General features: G+C 51.7%; 7 protein-coding genes across 7 annotated transcripts; 4 read left to right on the plus strand and 3 right to left on the minus strand.

The window, feature by feature from the left end:
• Positions 1-5136: 5136 nt before the first annotated feature.
• ASPACDRAFT_33061 (glycosyltransferase family 32 protein) lies at positions 5137-6328 on the plus strand (the record flags this gene model as incomplete). Its single annotated transcript, XM_020199927.1, has 3 exons — positions 5137-5415; positions 5478-5633; positions 5684-6328. The coding sequence occupies 3 exons, from the start codon at positions 5137-5139 to the stop codon at positions 6326-6328; spliced, it is 1080 nt and encodes a 359-aa protein (XP_020053666.1).
• A 1138-nt stretch (positions 6329-7466) lies between these two features.
• ASPACDRAFT_62995 (uncharacterized protein) lies at positions 7467-8274 on the plus strand (the record flags this gene model as incomplete). The annotated part of the gene is made up of 2 exons (XM_020203847.1): positions 7467-7803; positions 7967-8274. The coding sequence occupies 2 exons, from the start codon at positions 7467-7469 to the stop codon at positions 8272-8274; spliced, it is 645 nt and encodes a 214-aa protein (XP_020053667.1).
• A 102-nt stretch (positions 8275-8376) lies between these two features.
• On the minus strand, positions 8377-9343 carry his3 (imidazoleglycerol-phosphate dehydratase HIS3). Its single transcript, XM_020205728.1, has 2 exons — positions 9000-9343; positions 8377-8888 (listed from the first exon to the last, which is right to left on the minus strand). The coding sequence occupies exons 1-2, from the start codon at positions 9316-9318 to the stop codon at positions 8473-8475; spliced, it is 735 nt and encodes a 244-aa protein (XP_020053668.1). The 5' UTR covers positions 9319-9343; the 3' UTR covers positions 8377-8472.
• A 517-nt stretch (positions 9344-9860) lies between these two features.
• ASPACDRAFT_46186 (uncharacterized protein) lies at positions 9861-10386 on the plus strand (the record flags this gene model as incomplete). Its single annotated transcript, XM_020201747.1, has 2 exons — positions 9861-9953; positions 10009-10386. The coding sequence occupies 2 exons, from the start codon at positions 9861-9863 to the stop codon at positions 10384-10386; spliced, it is 471 nt and encodes a 156-aa protein (XP_020053669.1).
• Positions 10335-11333, minus strand: ASPACDRAFT_124271 (uncharacterized protein). The gene is made up of 3 exons (XM_020196726.1): positions 10776-11333; positions 10512-10706; positions 10335-10386 (listed from the first exon to the last, which is right to left on the minus strand). Exons 1-3 carry the CDS (start codon positions 10841-10843, stop codon positions 10383-10385), a joined length of 267 nt encoding a protein of 88 aa, XP_020053670.1. The 5' UTR covers positions 10844-11333; the 3' UTR covers positions 10335-10382.
• Positions 11334-13679: 2346 nt separating this feature from the next.
• Positions 13680-17570, plus strand: ASPACDRAFT_33191 (uncharacterized protein; the record flags this gene model as incomplete). The annotated part of the gene is made up of 1 exon (XM_020199943.1): positions 13680-17570. One exon carries the CDS (start codon positions 13680-13682, stop codon positions 17568-17570), a length of 3891 nt encoding a protein of 1296 aa, XP_020053671.1.
• A 1355-nt stretch (positions 17571-18925) lies between these two features.
• On the minus strand, positions 18926-21790 carry ASPACDRAFT_124275 (Pet127 family protein). The gene is made up of 3 exons (XM_020196727.1): positions 21256-21790; positions 21125-21183; positions 18926-21058 (listed from the first exon to the last, which is right to left on the minus strand). Exons 1-3 carry the CDS (start codon positions 21644-21646, stop codon positions 19223-19225), a joined length of 2286 nt encoding a protein of 761 aa, XP_020053672.1. The 5' UTR covers positions 21647-21790; the 3' UTR covers positions 18926-19222.
• Positions 21791-21880: the final 90 nt, after the last annotated feature.

Consider the following 21880-nt stretch of genomic DNA (forward strand, 5'->3'; position numbering starts at 1 on the left):
TATGGTATGGTGATGGGGTGCAAGGGCTGTTTGCGCTACCATGGCGTTCTTGTTCGACTAGCCGGAGGTGCTATGCAGCCTGTCGCATTGCCGATGTGTCGCACGTGGGCGCGAGCATCAAACTCATTTGCTGGCTAGGTCGAGCGATAGATGTGGTCTTTTAAAGGGGGAATGAAAGTCTCGAGCCGAAGATGCCCGGTCGATACCCGTGACCTAGGCATCTGTCGGAGGACTTTGTGACATTGTTTCTTTTGCACGTTGAGCTCTTTAGCGAGTTACATTGGATATACCCCTGTTGTAATGCAAACATTGATCACGTTGTGATATGGTTCCGGAAAGAAGAGAACTCAAATAGTTCCTCCAGCGAATGAGAAGGGTGGGGGGGGGGGGGAGGGGAGAAGAATAACTGATACTATGTGCCTTAGACTGCATGTCAGGGTACTGAACGGCTGGCTGGCCTGCCCACGTGTACTGTAGATCCCCAATGCTGGGGTAGAAAATCTCCGCATGATCAGGGAGGAGCCTAAGCGGTGGTGGGCTCAATTGCCGCCGACGACATGCTATGTCCTATGTACTATGTAATCAAGCCAGTCGACTCTGGCCTTGCGCTTGGATCTCTCGCCTATCGCATCTCCATCCATGTGCCACCACACTGGCCGTCTCTTACACAATGGATCTTTCATGAGAAATCGGTCAGGGTTCCCAGCTTAGCCAGAGCCTTCTTCCTTGGCCCACGTAGTGATCATCATTCGCTAGACTTGTTGATCACCAACCACCTCGCATTGGTTGGTCCATCCCTACGACATAACATCAAAATTTCATAAGCGGCGTCCGGGTTTCCCACGGCGACAACCGGGGTGGGTGTCGATGATGCTATTGTCATTTTGTGGCCAGACACGGGATGCGGGGTTGTTGGGAGAGACCGACGACGTAAATCCTGTACTGTATAACTACGAACAACTACAATGTAGAGAGTCCCTTTTCCTGCCTCAGACAGAGAGATTGATTATGCAGAGGTAAGAATTGAGTAGACATGTACGGAGTACAGTACATTAGGAAGGAGGATTATCGGGAGATTAGACTGCGATGTGCGAGGTCCCGAATCTGCTCGTACAGTAGGAGAATTGATCGTCGCTGCTCCTTGAATTGAGGTGCAACGGTGCAAGGGGCAGGGTCCAGGGAGGGGAACTTCGGTGTACGCCGGGAGTATCTATCCGTCTCCCACAAAGAGGCTAAGTTAAGGGGGGGGATGTTTCATTTCTGTTGCATGTGAGGCCAAGATTTCGAATGTCGGGGGCGAGGTCTGGATCGTTGTCCATGTGTACAGTATTTCTGTTTCCTCAACACCTTGGCATTAACTATTGCTGCCCAAGGCAGTGTACGAGTACGAAGGTACAGTCTGGGACACAAATGCGGTTGGCAAAAATCCACCGCCCGGCGACGAGCGATCGGAGAAATTGTCCTTGGAAGTTGGAAGGAAAAGGTGAAACAACTCCCCCGGTAATAGCTGGTCTAGCTCAACATCCACCACGGCACCATCTGCTTGTCCACGCGTCTGACAGTCTAATCGGCGAGTAGGACGAAAGGATCTGACTTAAAGCATGGAACCTTGACAAGCCGTGGGTCGACGGGGAAAGCCATTGAAGGAAGAGTGGACCGGGCGATTCCTTTTGGTTTTCTCGGTGTTTAGAAATGGTTTTGTCGAGGGTCGTCTAGCAGGAGAGCCGAGGTTGGTGCAAATCTGGGGATAACTTTTTTCTTTTTTGGCTCTTCACTAGTAAATTTTGTCCCCCTCTAGTGGCAAAATAATCAGGTGTCACTATCTTCGAGAGGTCGGGTGGAGGGTCAGCTGCTCACACGGATACATACATCCTCTGTACTCGGTAGCTTTGATGCTCATCCGACTCGACTCGACTCGACTCAGCTCGACTAATTAAACTCTCGAATTGATAAGTTATCCCAAATCTCCATCTGTCAAATCTCACTCACAGGTTTGTGGAGCCCGGAAGAAGCAGTCACTAGTCGAGGTCCCACCCATTCCAGAATCCAGAGAGTCAGTCGGTCGGCGAGTCGGCGGGAAAGTCGCCCGGTCGCCGGGAATCGTACTCGTAAATGCATACCCGTTCCGACGGAGTTTGGTTCGGTGGTTGGCTGGCCTTGGAATACTCAACGAGGCTCAGCCTGTGATGAACAGTCGTGCACAGAGACGATGATGTAGTGTCACACACTCGTTGTGGCTGGGAATCCTGGAACCTATTCTACTACGTACTGTGGCAAGCAGCCGTCGACCTTGGAATTGGCTGGCCTGGTTTTTCTTCTGCCTAGAGGGGTCCTGTTGTTTGTTCATGTTGTTGGTTATGCCCCGCTTCTTATCTTCGATTCCTCTCACTTTTTCGCGATAAATGTCACCATGTGATAGGATCCGTGCTAGTGCACTGTCTTCCATGTCGAGGATCTTGTCGTCACAAGGTGCTTGCCGCACGCACTGGCACTGACAGAGGTCGTAAAAAGTGAGGTCGCCTACACTTGCATGAATACAGTATGAGCTACCCGCCAATAGTATCAGAAAGGTAAACTGGTTCTATCTGTCGGCTTCTTTATGCAGCAGACCTGCATGCGCAGGCCGGGCATTGGGGTGTTTTACCTCCGTTCCAAACTTAGATCCTTGGAAGCATGCTCCGGGGCAATGAGCATTGAGAGACCCGAGATCAACTGCATCCCGCATGCTGACCTGACACACGCAGCTTTTGAACTGAAATCTGCCAAGTAAGGAACTTCGTCAGGGATTGAGAAGTTAAGACAGTAGCTTAACTTAAGACCACGGTCTTAGTCAGCGGGGAATTCACTTGGCTGGTTAGTTACTCGAATGCGGTCGTAAAAATAATGATCAGAATTGAGATCGATTCATCAATAGACTAGTAGGTTAGGGCTTTCTCAATCTGTACCAACTATTGCTCACCTAAACTCTCCGACTTGCATGTACAAGGCTACGTACAGACATGATCAGATCATTGGATTTCCTCCCCAACAATAATTCAACAATCGACGCCCGAGCAGGGGATGTCATAGTATCCCGCTAATATCACCTCCTAGTGTCAATCATGATTTCACAAGGCTCTACTACTAACTAACCTCTGGATGCAATCTCAATTGTTATTGACCTTACTACTCATGTAATTGTCTACCGTACCAGAATTGAAGTTTTTCTCCCCCCGGGTGGTTGCCAACGCCGCGGTGGGATATCATTTGGCCGAGCCGTGATGGCTGTGCTTTTGGGGCCTATTTCCGCGGCACCAATCAAAGAGTGGATATCTGGCACCACGCTTTCCCACCACAGCGAGGCTGGAAATGATTAGCGCACTCGACTAAACTCTCGAACGTTATTCAACGTGTTGACTCTTGAGCCTTGAGGCGGTGGGCGGTAAGAATGAGCGAGTTTCTTCGAGGACCTGTACAGCCACCTGCCAAGTGGCAACGCACCTTGTTCGCCTCAAGGAATGGGCCTGACTGCCAGTGCTTGGTCATTGGTGGAGTTGACACTTGATGGACAACCGTAATGTCAGTAGACAGTGCAATGATGTACGGAGTAGGCGATGATGTATGTATGTACTCCGTGCAAGCAGCCCAAGCAGCAAAGCAGCAGCAGACGGGATTCAGCATTGCCCCGAGGACCCAGACAGAGGAGAAGAGGAACCACTAGACAAACTAACTTCCCACTAAACGAGTACGGTTCCTAGCCTAAGTACCGTCTAGTACTAGTACCACAGACTAAAGTTGCCTCTCAAGTCTAATCCCAAACTAGTAGAGGAGGAGACCGACCTCACTGAAAATGACCTAGTGGCGGAGGCTTAGCACTGGCAGTAACGCAAACCTTTCCCCATACAACAGGCGGTGGAAAATGGAAAAAAAGGATTCATGATGGGTCCAGGATCCACTTTCCACTTCTCTCAGTCTCCCAGTCTCTTCCTTTCCCCCACTGTTAGCCCCCCTTCCCTTCCATCTCCCCTCTTCCTCCCCTTTCACACACCCATTTCATCCCCCCCTTCTCCAGTAAGACCCAGTAAAACCATGGGCCGTTGGTGACGCTTCGCGCGGTGTCTCTCTCTCTTCCGCTCGCTTTCTCCGTCTTCTCCTCAACAACCTCCGTGTCTCTTCCCCTTCTCTCCCCCCCCTCCCCCCAAAAGGATCCCCTTCTCTCTTAACTAGTCAATCCGTTGTCTTTTTTTCCGCCACACTCTCTACCTTAAATATTATTTCTTACTGCTTTGTTGCTAAGGCACCGTTCGTTCCTTTGGCTCGCCTAGCTTTCTTTTTACTCTCTGCCTATCACATAGTCCTTCTTTTTGTCCCAGTCGATGGACCAGTAAATTACGCACTCCTTTCCTATTATTTGTCCACCTGGTTAAATCGATCCCCTCTCTCCATACCTATTCAATCAATTCTCTTTCTTGCCTCCTCTTTTCGTCACTTTTTCCCCCAAATAAATTTATCCACCCCCCACGCTCCCCAATCCCAGCGTCTTGACTGGGGGCTTGGTTCACTACGGGAACCTAATAATAATCACCACTTTATCTATCACCACCTGCCTTCCCCGTGGTTACTGCTCGATTCTCTTTCCTTTCTTCACTCTTACTACTACTACCACCACGCCAGTCCTTGCCTTGTTTAGTTATCTGTGCGAGCTGTGATCCTTTAGACCATCAGACCGGTCTCCATTTAGGGTAACTCAAAAAGGAAAAAGGGGAAACGTTACCAGGAAGTCTCACGGCCGTCATTCCTTAATTCGACCTCCCTTCAAACTCAACGTTTTTTCCTCTCCTCCATTGCCATTGCATTGCATCGCATCACAATTTCTCGACCTGACCCTCGACGTCCCATGTTGTCTGGCTTTCAAGGACAATAAGGTTTTTCGTCTATCGTCCACCCTGCATTGCTTTTTCGCCGCTGTGTTTATATTGCGGGGAAATCTGGAAGTGTTGTGGTTTGGGTATATCGTTCTCGCGGCCCTTTCGTTCCTTCCCGCTGCGGTCAACACGACGTTACGACACACTAATCGCATCAATTGAATTCTGCATCCTTGCAGCGCTTCGTAATTTCGGCAATTGTTCTAGTTCACCTTCTACTCCGTCTTTCATCATGCGGCGCGGTGTCTTGATTTTCCTCCTCGTCAACCTCCTCATAGTCACCTTTCTGGTGCGCAGTGTGTTCACGCTTCTGTCGCTGCTCGTGGAAGATGCTTCCGCCGACGCCATTCATCGTGCCGAGCTCCCCTCGCCGAATTCCAGTCTAATCGAACAACGGCCGCAAATCATCCCCAAAATCATCCACCAGACCTACAAAAACGAGACGATCCCCGAGGTGTGGAGAGAAGCTCAGCAGAGCTGCATTGACTTGCACCCTGACTACGAGTACATTGTATGTCACTTGCCATTGTTGAAGATTTATACCTGAGACTAACACAAGCTTGCTCGAAACAGCTGTGGACGAATGAGAAGTCGCGCGAGTTTATCGCCAACGAATATCCCTGGTTTCTCGAGACGTTCGATGGCTACAAGTACCCGATTCAGCGGGCAGATTCGATTAGATACTTTGTTCTGGCCCACTACGGTGGCACCTACATTGACCTTGACGATGTGTGTACCCTTTTCTCTCGCTGATGACCATGTTATTGACCGATCCGCAGGGATGCAACCGTCGCCTAGATCCTCTTCTCGCCTACCCTGCTTGGGTGCGACGCACTGTTCCCACCGGTATCTCCAATGACGCGATGGGCTCTGTTCCACAGCATCCTTTTTTCTTGCGCGTGATCGAGCTGTTGCAGTCTTATGACCGCCATTGGCTTCTGCCGTATATCACCGTGATGTACTCCACCGGCCCGCTCTTCCTCTCGGTGATCTGGAAGGAATACATGCAAACCCTTCCGAGCGAGTCGGCACGTGTGCGCATCTTGATGAAGGACGAGTACAACAAGCACTCGTGGAGTTTCTTCACTCACCACGTGGGGAACAGCTGGCATGGCAAAGACGCCCGTCTGATCTTCTGGATGGGCCAGCACTGGATGTTCCTCACCGTTCTCGGATTCATTCTGGCTGCCGTGGTCGGATTCTCCCTCTGGTGGCTCTATGTTCGGGTTATGGTGCTTGGTTCGAAGTACCGCTACCGTTATGCAAAGATTCCTTCTTTCGTGACGGGAGCCCGGTTACCTTCCCCGACAAGAATGTCGCGTCGGATGATGCCCACTCTCCTTCGCCGGGTCAGCTTCAAGGAAGACGAAGAAGCGAACGGTGTTACGGAAACTTCCTATGAACTTTACAGTCGTCGTGACTAAGCGTTTCGACTTACAACGCGTACCTTTACAGTCTTCTCGCGTTGGGACTTGATGACATCCTACTTTTCCTCTACCATTTTAATGTCTCCCGATATCGTCGGGGATTTCGTCTAATTTCAGAAGTGCATGTACGGAGTTCGGGAGGGGGACTTGGGTTTTGACCGAGATGCTTTCTAAAGCATAGGGTTCCTTGTACATGTTTTGGCAAGATACTTTGATTTATGCGCGGGCGTTCTGCAAGGCAGCGCACGTGTGTCGTATCTGGCTTTCTTTCTTGGATGTCTTACACTTTTCTTTTTGCCTTCGATTCTTCACTGTCTGTTTACCCTTTTACACCTTTTACACCTTTCCTACCCCACCCATAGACTCGCGATTGATTTTGGGTAGAGAGTTGTTTGAAATTCTAGTCACAGATGCCTGGTGCTGCTGGGACCACTGAATGAAATGCTGTGGTGGCTTGCCACCCTACTATGAAGATCGGCATATTTTAGCACTGTCCGAGTAAGTTAGAGGTTATATGTGCGGGTAGTTAAGAGTGAATCAGTTACCTACACAGAAGTCGGGTATACGAGGGTTGAGATCAGTCACGGACCGGTGAAACACTTGGCCATACAGCATGGACCAATGAGCGTGGCGCAGGGCGGAATAAGCGCACTGCCGACTGCAAACAATTTATAGACGGAGGAAGGTTCCCACTTGATCCCACTTGATCTCACTTCGCCTCAGGGTCGACTCCAATCATGAGGCGCAAGGTGGGAGTTGGAGTTGAAGGATGACACACAGCCGCACAGGGTGTTGGGCTGAAGGGATCTTCAGGGCGTGGTTGGCGGGGAAGATTGACAGAGTACGAGGGTCTGCTCCACATATTTCTGAGGGGTCTTCATCCTGAAGGAATGTCAATCATGGCCAGGCATAATCTGGGCGCTCGAGGGAGGTGACATAGGCAGACTTCTGGGAGATTCTTAAGCCCCTTGATTTTCCTGTTTGTCTGTTGGGATTTAAATCTCTCTATCGATATATTCATTCAGTGATTTGGAGTTCCATTTTATACATACTACTACTTACTACCTTACCCATTACCCTAACCCTACTTTCTTGGTTGCTTTTAAGCTACATACATACATACAAACCATCCACGATGAAGACCTTTTCCCTCACCAGCATCCTTCTCCTCTCCCCTCTCTTGATCCACGCCGCCCCCACGGGCCAGGGACAGCTGTGGACCCGTGATTCGACGCAAATCACCAGCGAGCAGATCCAAACCATTGCCCCTACCTCCAACACCTGCGCCAACGCCCCGGCCGCCGGCGAGTGTGCCACCTCCGACACCGCCGCCTCCAGCATCTCTAAATCCTTCCAAACCTACGGGGTGACCAATAAAGCCGAGCAGGCCGCGGTGATCGGCTTGATGGCCTTCGAAAGTGGGGATTTCAAGTACAACAAGAATCATTTCCCGGGTGTTGCGGGCCAGGGCAGTAAGTGCTTACACCTTTTGTTTGGGGTGGGGGGTGGTAGTTTTCTGGTTTTACTTTCCTCCCTGGTCTTGTGTTCTTCTCTTCCTCTACCCCTTTCGCATGGTTTTCTGTTGAGAGAACAGAATTAAGGATTATATGTTGATGAATTATCCGGTCCATCTAGCTCGGAACATGCAATCCTCCGCCTTCAATGCCAAATACGCGGCGTCGATCCCCGCCCTCGCCGACTCGCTGAAGGCCGTCAACGGGGATCCGACAGGGACGTTGGATCTGCTGCGCGCGGTCCCGGAGTATGACTTTGGCTCCGGGGCGTGGTTCCTGACCACGCAGTGTACTGCCAGTGTGCGCGGCCAGTTGCAGCAGGGGACCCAGGCGGGCTGGGAGGCTTTCATTACTGGCTGCGTTGGGACGGCTGCGAATGATGATCGAAAGGCTTATTGGAGTCGGGCTGTTGAGGCTCTGGGGGTCTGAAGGGGTGGTGGTGTCCTCTTTGGGAAGGGGGATTTGGGGTGGTGTTGTTCCGATGTCTTTAAGAGTTTATTTAGGTTGATGAGATGGAATGGTGTGGTGGGTGCGGGTGATAGCATTAGAAGGTGATATCTCCCAGGTGTAACAACAATATGACTTTGTCTATCATTTTTAAACGAATCGCAATTCAACCCTTGCAATCTACAAAACTCCCTTGGTACTCACGACATCTCCCGCGCCGACCTCGCCTGCAACCCGTCTCGTGCACGCCGCCCGAATCGCCACAGCCAGCGCCTTGAACGCACTCTCCGCCCGGTGGTGGTCGTTGTCGCCATAGGTGCAACCCACGTGCAGCGTCACGCCGGCCGCCTGGGCGAAACTCTGCAGACCGTGGGTGATCATCTCCGTGCTCAGATCACCGATCTTCTCCCGACGGAATCCCAGGTTGATGACCGCCCAGGGCCGGCTGGACAGATCGATCACCGCCCACGACAGAGCCTCGTCCAGCGGCGCGTCCCCGCGCCCGAACCGCGCCAGCGACTGTCGCGCGCCCAGAGCCTCGGTGAATGCCGATCCAACGGCGAGGAATGTGTCTTCGGTCGTGTGGTGGTCGTCGACTATAATCGCACAGAGTAGTGTTCAGTCCATCGATCCTTTATGGGAACGAAAACAACACAGGCCCCCACGGGGGACAGAATGCTTCGATGATTCGGGTTAGAAAAACGTACTGTATAGATCTCCCTTGGCGCGAACCGCCAGACTCCAGCCCGAGTGCTTCGCCAGCGCGTGCAGCATGTGATCCAAGAACCCAATGCCCGTGCTCACGGTGATCTGCTGCGTCGGGGTGAACTGGGTGGCGTGTGCGGCATCTTTGGGCGGGACAATGCCCTTCTTCGCGGCTTCGGCCTCCGCGGGGTCGGTCGGCGCGGGGAAGTGTTGGCTGGGTTCGTAGGGGGGCAGGATGCCGCCGTCCAGGGAGAGCGAGACCTGGATCTTGGTCTCGTTGGTGTTGCGAGAGATGGATGCGGTGCGGGCGGGGAGAGACATTGTGAAGGTGAGGTGATGGCGTTCGACCACTGTCGTATGAACCTTTTTCTGTTCTTTTTGGGGAGGGGGGGGAAAGGAATTGAGAGATGGATGGTTAGGAAGGATTGATGCGATTGTCGGTTGGTAGGTTGGCAGGGCTCAATCCTGAATTCAACCTGGAGGCACCTGGCAGTGGGCAGTGGATGCTGTGAGGTGGAGTGGATTGAAATCGAGGGGCGGTGATTCGATTACCTACTCACTACTCACTTATCTCCCAATTTGACTCAGAATTTCGCGGGGCGGAACAAATCCCGCCCGCATTCCAGTCGGAAATTCAGTATTTCCGCGGCGGGATATGCTTCCCTCCCCCTCCCCGGGATTCACTGCGTCATATGATGGTCCTCCAATTTCTTTTTTGTCCTGCATGAACCAGTTCAACTTATCGCATTCATCACCTCGTGCTGTCTCCCACCTTTAGTATTGATTGGACTTACTGTAGCTACTTTCTACATTGATACCGTTTTACTTCTCCCGATCAGCATACTCTTGATACTACCGCCAATATGCCACCCCCCTCCTGGCAGAGGCATGAAGTCGAACCGCCCGAGCACATCACCTCCGAGGCCGTTCGGGGGTTTCTTACGGGTGCATTCCGAGTATGATTAATACCTTCCCTGGACCGCTCTTCCAAGCTATTGACTCAGATTATAGTTCGGCTCCGTCTCAATCATCGCACACATGATCATGATTCTCCCACATCCCTTTAAATTCTCCCCCGCATCGTCTGCACCAGTCCCCTCGCAACCCCCCAAAACCGCGCGACCGAAACAGTCGCCGTTCTCCAAAGACTACATTCGTTCTCGACTGTTCCATCGGCCCCTGGAGGGCTTCTCCGACTGGCTGTCTCCGGCCTCTCGCGTCTATCGCGGACTGACGCCGCAATTCAAAGTCTTCCTGCAAATCGGGGCCATGACGCTCGGTGGGTATATCTGGGCCGAGAAACGGGTGGATGAATACATCAAGTTCGTGCGCAAGGTGAAGCGGGCGGAGAAGCTTCAGGCCGAGAGAGCTGCCAAGGGTCTCGACTAGGTTGGTATGTCCTCGTTAACTATACCCGGGGCGAGGCGGGCTGCGCCGGATCCATTTTCAGCGACAGCGACAGTAGCCAGAACGAGGATAGAATCGACCATTCAGACTGACTTGCGAAACCACAGCATAGCCACTCTTCTAGATTCATTTTTCTGTCGGCATTCTCCATCCCATGCTCCACTCTATCGCAACTACCGTTTTTGAAGGGTTCTCGCGAAACGCACTTCAACCCAACCTGGAACACGCTACCCAAGCCAGCGCCGAGATCGGTCAGCCACCAAGGGTCCAGCCGATAGCGAACTAGAGCACCACGTAGATGGGTAAGCAAACAACCACCCACCAGGGGACTGACTGGCAAACCGTCGAGACAAAAGGCTGACCAGTCTGAGTGTCTGACCTGCCATTGTGGAGAGCCCGGGAGGATCTTCGGGTACGCGAGCCGGCCTGCGGTAGACATTGTACGGAGTAGATCGCGAGTTTAAAATGAGAGGAGCCCGATTCAGGGGTAAATACGATCCATTGGAACGGGCGTTCGCTGGAAAGGGTTCTTGCCTCCCTGCACCTGCAGCATCGTCTTTGCTTTTTTTTCTTGTTGCGGTTTTTTTTTTTCCACCGTCGTCCCCCCTTAGCCAAGCCTCAGTGATGGAAAGAAGAAAGAAAAGAACGATCAAACGAGGCGGTGAAAATGTCAAAAGTCCAACAGTCCTCCAAATCAAAAAATAAAATCCCAACCGACCCCGGCTAGAACATCGTTGATCTCTTGCCGTCGCGCGGGCCTCGCCTTCTTTCTCGTTAGTACGGAGTAGAGAGCATGTCATGCCAGAATAGCTACGATCCAGACCGTGGGCACAGCTCCGACCCTAAACCGTCGTAGTCTAGTCTACTAGTCTAAGAGCCGCGGTGCGCCGGGCAAAGATGATGCAGGCCACTGGGGGGCGAAAGTGGAGCTTCTCTCCTGTTCTAGCTCGACAGGCGTCCGACGTAGCGCCAATGACGCGGCTGGAGATCGGCTTCTCGAACGCGTTTCACACTTTGCAGTCCACCGTTGATCGCCTGGAGGGAGGGGGAGGGGGGCAGCTTCTGAGTTATCTGGGGTGCTGAGTGGGACTAAGAGGATGGGAAGGGCAGGGTAAGACACAAGAGAAAAGAGGAAGAGAGAAGAGGATTTCTACGGTCGGGGAGTGTACCTGATTTGTATGCCCTTCTTTAAGCGAGCGGCGACAGTGACTACTCGGTGGAAATTTCGGCTGGGAAGGCAACCCGAGATGAACGGAGTTTTGGGCTGGTGAGGCGGGCCGAATTGCTATTTATTGTTGGTCTAGCTGGCTGGTGAGGTATTGTGGAAGTGATGACTTGGCATAGAAGAAGTGTGTGGATGGTTCTGATTGTCTAGTAGTACTGACATTTTAACGATTGTTAGATGATATTGAACAATAGAAGATATATGAATAACGTAGAAATAGCTCTGAGAGACCGGGGAGGGAACCTTTTCCGTCCCCGAGTCAGTCAGTTTGGGTCCTCCCTCACATATCCTCGTTTCCCCCCCCATCCTCGTTGGGAAAACTCCACGGATTACTACCCCCTGATTTCCCCTCACTTCGACTGATACAATGACTTCAATTCCGCTCAAGAATTGGTTTTGAGTTTACTTCCCTCGTCACATTTACATGTTGAATGCTGTTCGCAGGGGGTTGGCAGGGTTTGTCAGGGTTTGTTGGACGATCGTTTGCGGGAAGAGACTCTCGACACTGACATCATTTGCCTGGATCCGGGATCCAATAATTGATATTCTCCGGATTGTCCCTGTCAGGAACACTGGAACTGGAACGCTAATATCCGAAATTCTAAACAATTGCTTTGAAGCTGTACCTGTGTACCTGAGTACCTGAGTACCTGACCTTCTGTTTGCATCTCTTGCTTGCCTTATCCGGGCGCCTTCAATTGTCATTGGCATTGTCATTGGCATTGTCATTGGCATTGGCATTGGCATTGTCACCGTTGCTCGTTGCCCTCCCAAGCTCCATATCCTCCTCTAAGGGAATCGCCACCCAGACCAGACACTACCCAGTAGTAGTAGGTAGTGAGCAAAACTCTTATTACACAGATTGGTGAGCTCTTCTGCTTCTTTTTCTGCTGTCTCGCTCTCTCTTTCTCCTCCCCCCTCCCCCTCCCCTCGTGGGATTGATAAACACCTTCCGCGTCCGGTCGACCATCTGGGGATTTGACAGGTTGTGTGAATGTAAGAGGGAGAGTTTTGAAATCATCACGGTGACGACGACCTCATCTTCCGGCTTGATCTACACGTCTATCAAGTTAGTTATACTCTAAGCAGATCGCCGTCCACTCCGATCTTCCCATCCCCTCTTTCCACCCACCCACCATCCCCTTCCCCATTTAAACCAACTGACGGTCTCCGAACTTCTATCCACGGGTCTGGGGGTTTGCTGGTTCTTGTTTTGACCTCCTCCACCCGTACATTCTCTTCTTCTGCTATCTTTTTCTATATCGTTCTGTTTGGACACAATCTGATTTCCTTGCTTCAAGTTGTCTTTTGCAATCGTTGACATTGACATTAAGTTTGTTGCGAAGGTCAACAAAATATCCTTCTCTTTACTCATTCAATTTTCTCTTTCCCCCCTTCTTCTTTGACTCCATCTGGTATTGAGTCTTACCTTGGACTACCCAAGTCAACCCACCGATTTCGCACAACTCCAACTAACTGCCTTGATGGCTACTGTATGTTCCACCTTTTTCTTTTGATTTTTTTCCCTTCCCTTCTCTCCTCCTCCTGCCTTGTTCCCCCTCCTTCCCCCCTGCCCGTGGCTCCTCATTTGGTGCATCCGCGCCCAGCTCCACCTCTCTAAGTCACTAGTCAACCGCTGGGGTTTCAATCACTCCTGCCTGTGTCTTGCTCCAATCTCCTCTGCCCCAAGCCCATACTCCTCCCTCTCACTTTCTCTCCACTCTCCTTCTTTTCCACCCACCCCCAAAATTTCCCTCTTATCGCCATCGGTCATGATTCATGCTAACAGTCGCCATCCTTTCGCTTTTTGCATTTTTCTAGTGAGACCCCATTTTCGGCCTCTCAATGTGATATCCTTTCTTTAAAACAATAAACAACCCCAATCCTGCCACCACCATCTGACCACTGCTGCCGCTTACTGCCCGTGATTGCTGCAGCTAGCTAGCTAGCTAGCTTCCTCCATCCCTCCCTCCTTTCGCATTTCGAGCGCTTCTTCCCACCTTCTCTTCACCCCTTTTCTCCGCCCTCATCCTTCCCCTAAATCCCCGTCATGGCCGACCTTCTGGGGAAGAAAGAGCGGAGAAAAAGCCTGAGCGTCTTTAGCCCATCCTTCACAACCTCTTCCCTGTCCGACCCCGCAGTACACCAACGATCGCCCTCGGATGATGCTCAAGCCTCGAAAAAGAAATCACGCCGCAACTCTGGCTTCTTTGGGGTCCGGAACCCCAGTCCGCCAAGAGCCGGCACCAGCTACACCCTGCGTCGTCCCGGCACCGCCGATTCGGAATCGACAGCATGCATGATGCCCCCGCCAGCCCTCGAGGGCCCGCGCTCTCGACGCAAGTCGATGCAGAAGAGACGGGCCTCGGTTTTCGGCTCGCTGCGCTCCCTTCATTCGTTGGAAGATGACGACCGATCCCTTGGCCGCTCCAAAGCCAGCTCCCTGGACGAAGACAACCCCGACATCCGGCAGGGTATCGGTTCCATTATCTTGCACCATGGCGAAATTCAGATCACAGGCGGCATGTGGCGAAAGAAGAGTCACTACTTGGTCCTGACCGATACCCACCTGGTCCGGTTCAAGAATCAGAGCAAAGCTGCCGACATGTTTCCATCTATCCCCTCGTCTTACTCCCGGTCCCTGGCAAGCAATCGTCAATCCGTCGTCTCCATCAGCTCAATGCAGGATCCGCAGCTGGGGATGCCTGGCGATAACTCTTCCGGAATTGCCCTGAATAGCATCATTGCAGTTTACATGTTGGACGATGGTCGGCCGTCGTCCACAGTGGAGGTCGCCTATGTTGATGAGCGAGCACAGAAAGCCACCTTTATCCAGATGCAGACTCCGGATTTTCAGGAACTCAACCTATGGATGGTGGGCATTCGCTCCGCGGCGGAGCTGATCCGAGGAGCAGACCCTTTACCGTTTGACCGAAAGACGGTGGACTGTGTGGTGCGAATGCTGGACTACGAACGGGACTACGACCCTGAGACGTTTCGCATGTTCCGAGTCATCCAGATGGCATCCAGCAAATCTCCGACGCGGGCCTCGTCGGAGGATCTCACCAAACTCTCACCGACCGGCTGTTACCTCGCGCTGGGTTCTCACAAGCTCCATCTTATTCCACTGCACAAGATTTCCAGTCGCAGCTCTGTGGTATCGTTGAGCGACTTGGATGCTGCAACGTCCTTTGGGCTCATGAACTTGACCTGTTTGTCGATGGAGTGGGGGGACGATAGCTTACATCTGACATTTCGATTGCCCCTTCGCAAACCATTCTCCGTTTTCCTTGCATCCGTTCATTCTTTGGAGGTTGCCTTCTGGATCAGACAGCAGACGGAATTCTTGCGACCGTTATGGCTCAAGCAGCCTTATGACTTCATCGTTCCCCGAGATCTTGACAATGAAAACAATTTTCCCCCGGTAGACCTTGACGAAGATTTCGGTTGCTTCGACCGGACCTTGGTTGCTTATTCTGCCAGCTACGACATTGATACGTCTAACATCCGATATACGATTGACATGCAATGTGACGATGCTCCCTGTTTCAAGCTACTGCCTCCTTCAGCACGTCGGAAGTATACGGCTTTGGAATTAATCGCCGTTCTGCGGGCCTTGCGCTACAACGAGTCTTTCCGTGCGATTTCATTCAGCGGAGTGAGCTTAGATGCCCTCCAGGGGCTGCGCGACACGCATGGGACAGACAAAGATGCTCTTCTAAGTCGTGCTGGTGCAACCATTAACATTCCCGGGCAAGAGAACCTATCTGTTTTATCTCAAGAAGTTCGGGCTTTGACCCTGAAGAGCAAATGGCTCCGACGCCTTGACTTTTCCTACACACTGAGCCGCGTCCCCAAGTCTGATAGTGAAAGTCATGACCCCGGCTGTGGTATCCCAGAGGCGATCTTTCCGATATGTCGTCGAGAGCTGACGAGCGTGGACTGGGTTGTTCTCAATGGCATCAAACTGGGAGATTCCGACTTGGACTATCTTGTCGATGCGGCGTCGCAGCGAGGAAGTCACATGCGGGCACTCGAAGTGGGCAATTGTGGCCTATCTGTGCACGATCTGGACTTGTTGCTGTCAACCGTCGTTGCTCAGTCGCACACGTTGGAGGCGATCAACATTTCCGGCGTACAAGGCCGTCTGACCCCGGATATCCTTCCCCAGTATCTTGGTTACTTCAGCCACATCAAGACTCTGGACTTGTCGCGAATCTCGCGCACATCTGGTCCGGAGCCGCTTCTCACGCCCGAGACATTAATCAATTGGCGCCTCGAGGAACTTTCGCTGAGCCGGACAGCCGTCAACCGGCAGACCGTTGACGCTATTGCCACGTATTTGGCTAGCGATCGCTCCCAAGGCTTGCGCGTCGTCAAATTCGACCAGTGTGGTCTGAGTGGTCAGGACGTGGCGATTTTCCTGCATTCTATGGCGGTCCTTGAGTCTCGCAACCTGCATCTGCATGTAAACGAGAACCGCCTTGATCAGGGTTGCTCGTACCTATTCGACGCCATAGCTCAGAACAAAACTCCGACGCACTTGTCTATGCGGATGATTGATTTCAAGAAAGAGGAGCAGTTCCAAGAGTTAGTCGAAGCTCTACGGGTGAATCGTTCTCTGAAATACCTGGATATCTCGAAAGCGTCCCTGCCCTACGATGCCGGGCCGGAGACTTGCAAGGCACTACAGCTAATGTTCGAGGAAAATGAGACGCTAGAAGATTTGGACATTAGTGGGGAGAGCGCGCACTTGGATGTCGCCCGGTTTGGGATCGGTCTCAATCTGGCTCTCACTGGCTTGAAGAAGAACAAGTCTCTGCAAGTCTTGAGGATAGAACATCAGAAACTTGGTTTGCAGGGCGCGAACACCCTGGCATCTGTACTGGAAGCTAATGACTGTCTGCGCGAGGTTTACTGTGAGAATAACGACATCAATCTTCAATCGTTCACGGTCCTGGTGAATGGTCTGCAGCGAAACCGATCCTTACTGAGTCTTTCCTGCATGGACCGAGACCGGGTCCAGTCTCTTGAACGGGTGCGGCGAGAAGTCGAGAGCGTTAGGCGGGACGTCGGCTTGGCTCAGAGCTCTACCACCAGTTCTATTCGTCGCTCGATCCAGGCTGCCATAACTAACAAAAACTCGAGTAGCAGCAAACTGTCCAAACAGCAGCCATCATCTCTTCACCGCTCGGGTGCCTCAACTTCCAACCTGCTCTCCCCTGCGGATGCTTCTTTGATGCAACAAGATGTCGAAGTCATCTTGCAATCATTGAACCAAAAGTGGGACGCAGAGGTCGCGCGCCTGCGCCGATACCTGTTTCGGAACTATAACCTGGCGCATGGCTTGGACGATGGTAGCGCCGAGCTCGACGATGACAATTCCAGCGAAGGGCGGCCGGCTACTGCAACAACGCTGGGACTGATGCTCGATAACTTGAAACTGGATGTAACGGTATCGGCCAATGAAATCCAGCCACCACCGCAGCCCGATGATGGAGGTACCAGCCCGAAGACTCATCTGGAAATGTTCAACAGCCTTGACGCCGAGAGTAGCTTGGTCGCTGAGCTTCGTGAACGCCCGCAAACAGCCCCCTTCTCATTAGCAGATTATGGAAGCCAGTCATTCCTGCCTTTAGAATATACGGGCTCCAACCCTCGTTTGGCAGTGCCAGTTCCAGCCATACCTCCTGTGGTGAACAAGACCAGCAGCGTTCGCAGTGCCCGCAGCTCCAGCACTGTTTCTACGGGAACCGGCACAAGTACGCGAAGCACCTACGGATCGGCATCCTCCACCTTGAGGGGGTTCTTGAGCAGTGGTGCATCCAAAGAACGCAAAAGAATGGAGAAAATGAGGTCTGGTGCAGTGTGTGTATCAAGTGATCGGCCACCAAGACTGGACTGGGCACCTCCTCATCTTGAATTGGATAATTTCCATTAAGCCGGCCATTCTCGTCCCAAGGACATGATTTAATGAATCTAACAACGAGACAACCATATCAAGCTGTTTTCGCCAGTCGAAGAAAAACACGATTTTCCTGCCACTGTTGCGTGATACCTCCTCCCACTACTCTCAATTTGCTTTTGCTTCCAATTGTTCTACAAGGCACGCTTGTGCTTTTGTTCCTTTCTATGTGGCTTCGCCCACCTTCGAGCATTTCACTCCTTTTCGACACTCAGCCCTGACCTGGTTTTGGATCTCCTGGATTTTATGCCAGTTTAGTCTTCCGTGTCTGGTGCTGTCCCATATCACTCTATCTTTTTCGTTCCTTTTCTCTTCTCACGACACTGATCCTGACTTTTCTACTCCGGCCCGCCTCAGGAAAGGCAGATGGCGGAGAGAAAAGCAGGACAACTTCGAACTTTATTTTCTTTTCGTTTTCTGCATCATCCTGCGTGGTTGGCGCATCGGCTAGGCGGCGTTCAAATCAACAGTTCCATCGAGAGATGCTTGAGTATCTTTGGGTTTCCAGTGAGGCGCATTCCAAGTCTGTCGGATACATTTTGTCTCTTTCTCTTTGCGGACCCCATGATGCCCATAATTGTTAATGTCAATAGAATATATCTTTCATCCACCCTTGCAAGCGGAACGAACGCGAGATAGGGTGGGCTGAAGAAAAAGAATGATGATACCCACGGCGAATGAGTGGGTTTGTAACTAGTTAGCTTTGTTGACTCTCGCGAGTCTTCAGAAGTCAGAAGCCAAATGAATGGATTCTCAGCGGCTGTATATTGTTGCATTTAGTATGATGGTCAATGATCAAATGTATGCCGGTATATTATGTATGTCTGTACAGATGACTGTATTCGAAGTTCCTGCATTTTCAATGGGAGATCTACCTCCGTTATGCCTGCGGGATGAAATCCCAGTGCCTGGTGCCACAAAGCCCCAGAGTAGATCTATTTGTTATAGCGACTCGACTGACTTAACTGACTTAACTGATCTTTCACACGAGTTCCATCCACTTTCACAACCCAAGTTTGATCTCTTATTCAGTCACCATTGTTCTTTCTGTCCACTCCGCCCTTCCATCCTTTCATCATTGAACCCGCCTAGAGAAGACCATGACTCGGTCGTGTCTTGCATCAATCAGCTTATTGATCGGATTACATATTCAGCCGGAGGACATCTGCCGGTCGCTGCCATCCACTCCATACTATGGTACTGTACCTACAATACACAATAAGATCGGGGTATCCACTTTTACGTGTCCCGCAAGAATACCCCATAGGGTAAAAGTGAAAAGCGCGGCGGGAGGGGAAGATTAGGGTTAGAGAGAGAGAGAGAGAGAGATAAGAGAGATGAATGGTTTCGTATTATATAGATCCGACGAGAGAAACTCAATAGTAGATGGACAAGAGGAAAATCAATTGCTTTCTAATCTTGGGAATCACTCAACTCCTATCCAGCAAATATGCGCGTTAAAATTACACAAGCCCCTCTCCGAAAATGAGTTGATTTTGGTAAAAGTTACATGCCAAGGAGTTTTTCGACCGAATTCTTCGATTGAATAATGATGATGATGATGGTGGTGGTGGTGGTGGTGGTGGTAGTGGTGGTGGGAGTTGATGAGATCTGGACTCCTCCGATGGCTAATTCTCCTGAGTGGAGGTCTGCTGGGCAGGCTGCTCAGCAGATGGCTCTGGCTCGGGAGGGGACTCGCTGGTCTTCTTGGTGGGCCGAGGTTTGCCGGCGGGCTTGGTGTTATGCTTCTGAGAAGCCTTCTTGTGAGGTTTTTTGGCAGCCTGTTTACTGCCCTTCTCGGTCAACTTCAGGTGGCGGACATGTACCTTGATAGGAGAACCAATGCCCGTAGGGGGGAGAGTGCGATAGACAATAGGCGCGTTTTTTCGATCGCGTTGATTCTCCCGCTCGCGGTAACGGCGACCAGCCTGAGAAATCGAACGGAGCTTCTTCAGATAGGGAGTGAGTCCGTCCGATTTCTCGAAGTCGAGAGCATCCCGGCGACGTTTTTGACAATGAGCATACATCCGATGCGTCTGCGAATCCTCTGGGTCCAGGTAATCGATCTTGTAAGAGACCTCCCACTTATCCTTCCTACCGAAATTCTCAGGTCTGGGGACCAACTTATCGTTCACGTAATTGTCGATTGTAAGCACAGCTGCAAAGAGCTTCTTGGTCGTATCAATTTCAGGCTTGCTGTCCAGACAGAAGTATTCCTCATCTTCCGCCCCCTCCGCCACGGCGTCAGTGGGGTCTTTCAAGGTAGTGTCATATTTCGGATCTTCATCCTCGACGGCCTCATCGTCGCCTTCGTCCTTGGCCGACTCCACCACCGGCTCATCGGGTAAATTCAAAACGCGTTTCTGATAGGCGTCAATGGCCTCCTTGTTCTTGTTCTGTATTGCCGCGATTTCGTCTGCCGTGACGGGTTCCGCGAAGATATACATGTGGGGCTTCGCGCCAGGGCGATTACCACGTGTTTCGAAATGGAAACGAAGTGACTGCTTAGGGAAGGCTTTCGTGACACGGTTCAGGATATCATTCCAAAGCTGAATGCTGAGTTCGAATTCGCGATCACCCAATTCGAGTTTGAATTGGCCGTGTAGCGCCTTGTCCATCTCGTTCAAGGAGATATATTGGAAACCGAAGATACGCTCAATATTGTGGAATGCCACGAAAATGCCGTCCATACGCCCGACGCGTACCTGCAGCGAGTACTTGAGGAAGGCAGCTCGAATCATATCATAATATTCACGCTCATACGATTCGTACAACCCAAGGGGCCGGCGGATCTCATACCCCAAGCCATGCTCAAAGTTACGCGCATCCATCCGAATTGACACCACGGCACGGGTCTTCAGATCGAACATGCCGGTACCGGGGAGTCGTGGATCGTGCGCGTCTAATTGCGAACGCATAAGGAAGTCGCCGAGTGTCGAATAGTGGTAAGATTCCGGAATCGCATTCTCTTCCTCGGGGGTGATCTTGTTGGCGCTGGACCGTCGATAGCGCTCGAAATCCGACTTGGGCAGTGTGAGTAGCTTCTCCATCGATTTACCCAGGTTCATTAAGATATTTGCTGAGTCGAATTCCTTGTCGGCATCAATAGCATAGACGCCGTCCTGATAGTGCAGGAACATGGCGGCAGGCGCTCGCAAGAGCCGCGTGAAGGTCTTCAATTCCTCACTGAAGCCCTGAGACAAGCTGCTAGTGTCGACGGGTCGCCAAGCGGACAGCAGGTAGTGAAAGTGCGATAGCACGGAAGTCATACTTGAAGAGGATCCAATATATTTCCTGCCCGCCTCGCGCGCGAGCGAGTGCAATTGTTTATCCTTGGAGGATGTGATGTAATCTTTCAAAGCTTGGAAGTCAAATTCGGTGACCGGCATAATGGAACCCAAGTACGGATCGAAGTTGTAAACTCTGGATCTTGGGTCTCGCAGCGTGTAAACTCCCTGACTGAACAATTGTTAGGTCCCGCGGCTATATCATTGTCACGCCTTGAACAGAGAGGGTGGCTCTTACTTGAACAAAACTCGATCCAGTCCAAATGCTAGGCCGGGAACATCCGCTGTTTTCACTGGGAGCGCTGCAGAACAGTCAGTTCACGAGAATTCATTTTCCGGCGCAGGCTCGTGTGGGAAGCTCGTATCACACGTACGTTTTAGAGATTGTCGCGCTTTGAGTTTACCAGAAATGGTTTGTGTTGTTCTAGCGAAAACCGTACTCCTTCCCCCGGGTGATTCAAGATCCGGCTCCTTTTTGTCAGAAGCTTCTTTGGAGACTTCGTTGTGATCAGCCTTAGGATGCGATCCTGACTGCGGCTCCGATCCAGGCTGTTGAATGATATCGGACTGATTGGGAGCCGGTGTACTAGGCAGGCTCTCAGTCTCGGTGCTAGCTGAAGCCTGGGAGCGCAGGCGAGACCTGCTCTGGAAAGAACGCGCCCATAGCTGCTGATGCGGAGGCGCACTCAAGCCACGGGAAAGACACGACCAGCAGACGTGACCCCTCGTGGGGGTCACGGCGGACCGCCACGAAGCCCGAAGCATTCGGGGCTATATCAAGGGGGAACCGAGTTCAATGCGATGGTGAAGACCAGGATATGGAGGAAATGTGGAAAGACCAAAACGAAATGGACGATGGTCCAGATGGAGAAGGATTGAAACCTCCGGGGCGGCAGGCGGCAAAAGTTGTTGGTTGCTCTTATCACTATTTTTTTTTGCCGCTTTGCCAGGTTCAACAGTCGAATTCTTTCTGCCAGTGGAGGCGGTGAGAATGCCCGA

The sequence above is a fragment of the Aspergillus aculeatus genome (genome assembly GCF_001890905.1).
Source record: "Aspergillus aculeatus ATCC 16872 unplaced genomic scaffold ASPACscaffold_14, whole genome shotgun sequence".
NCBI lineage: Eukaryota > Fungi > Ascomycota > Eurotiomycetes > Eurotiales > Aspergillaceae > Aspergillus > Aspergillus aculeatus.

What these genes read in the sequence shown, in the direction of transcription:
- his3 (XM_020205728.1), bottom strand. Translation starts at nt 9,318, where the DNA reads ATGTCTCTCCCCGCCCGCACCGCATCCATCTCTCGCAACACCAACGAG. An exon ending in CGCCAAGGGAGATCTATACA is followed by an intron (nt 8,889 to 8,999) that starts GTACGTTTTTCT and finishes GTGCGATTATAG; the next exon opens with TCGACGACCACCACACGACC.
- ASPACDRAFT_124271 (XM_020196726.1), bottom strand. Translation starts at nt 10,843, where the DNA reads ATGTCTACCGCAGGCCGGCTCGCGTACCCGAAGATCCTCCCGGGCTCT. An exon ending in CCACAATGGCAGGTCAGACA is followed by an intron (nt 10,707 to 10,775) that starts CTCAGACTGGTC and finishes TTGTTTGCTTAC; the next exon opens with CCATCTACGTGGTGCTCTAG.
- ASPACDRAFT_124275 (XM_020196727.1), bottom strand. Translation starts at nt 21,646, where the DNA reads ATGCTTCGGGCTTCGTGGCGGTCCGCCGTGACCCCCACGAGGGGTCAC. An exon ending in AGCGCGACAATCTCTAAAAC is followed by an intron (nt 21,184 to 21,255) that starts GTACGTGTGATA and finishes ACTGTTCTGCAG; the next exon opens with CGCTCCCAGTGAAAACAGCG. An exon ending in TTGGACTGGATCGAGTTTTG is followed by an intron (nt 21,059 to 21,124) that starts TTCAAGTAAGAG and finishes ACCTAACAATTG; the next exon opens with TTCAGTCAGGGAGTTTACAC.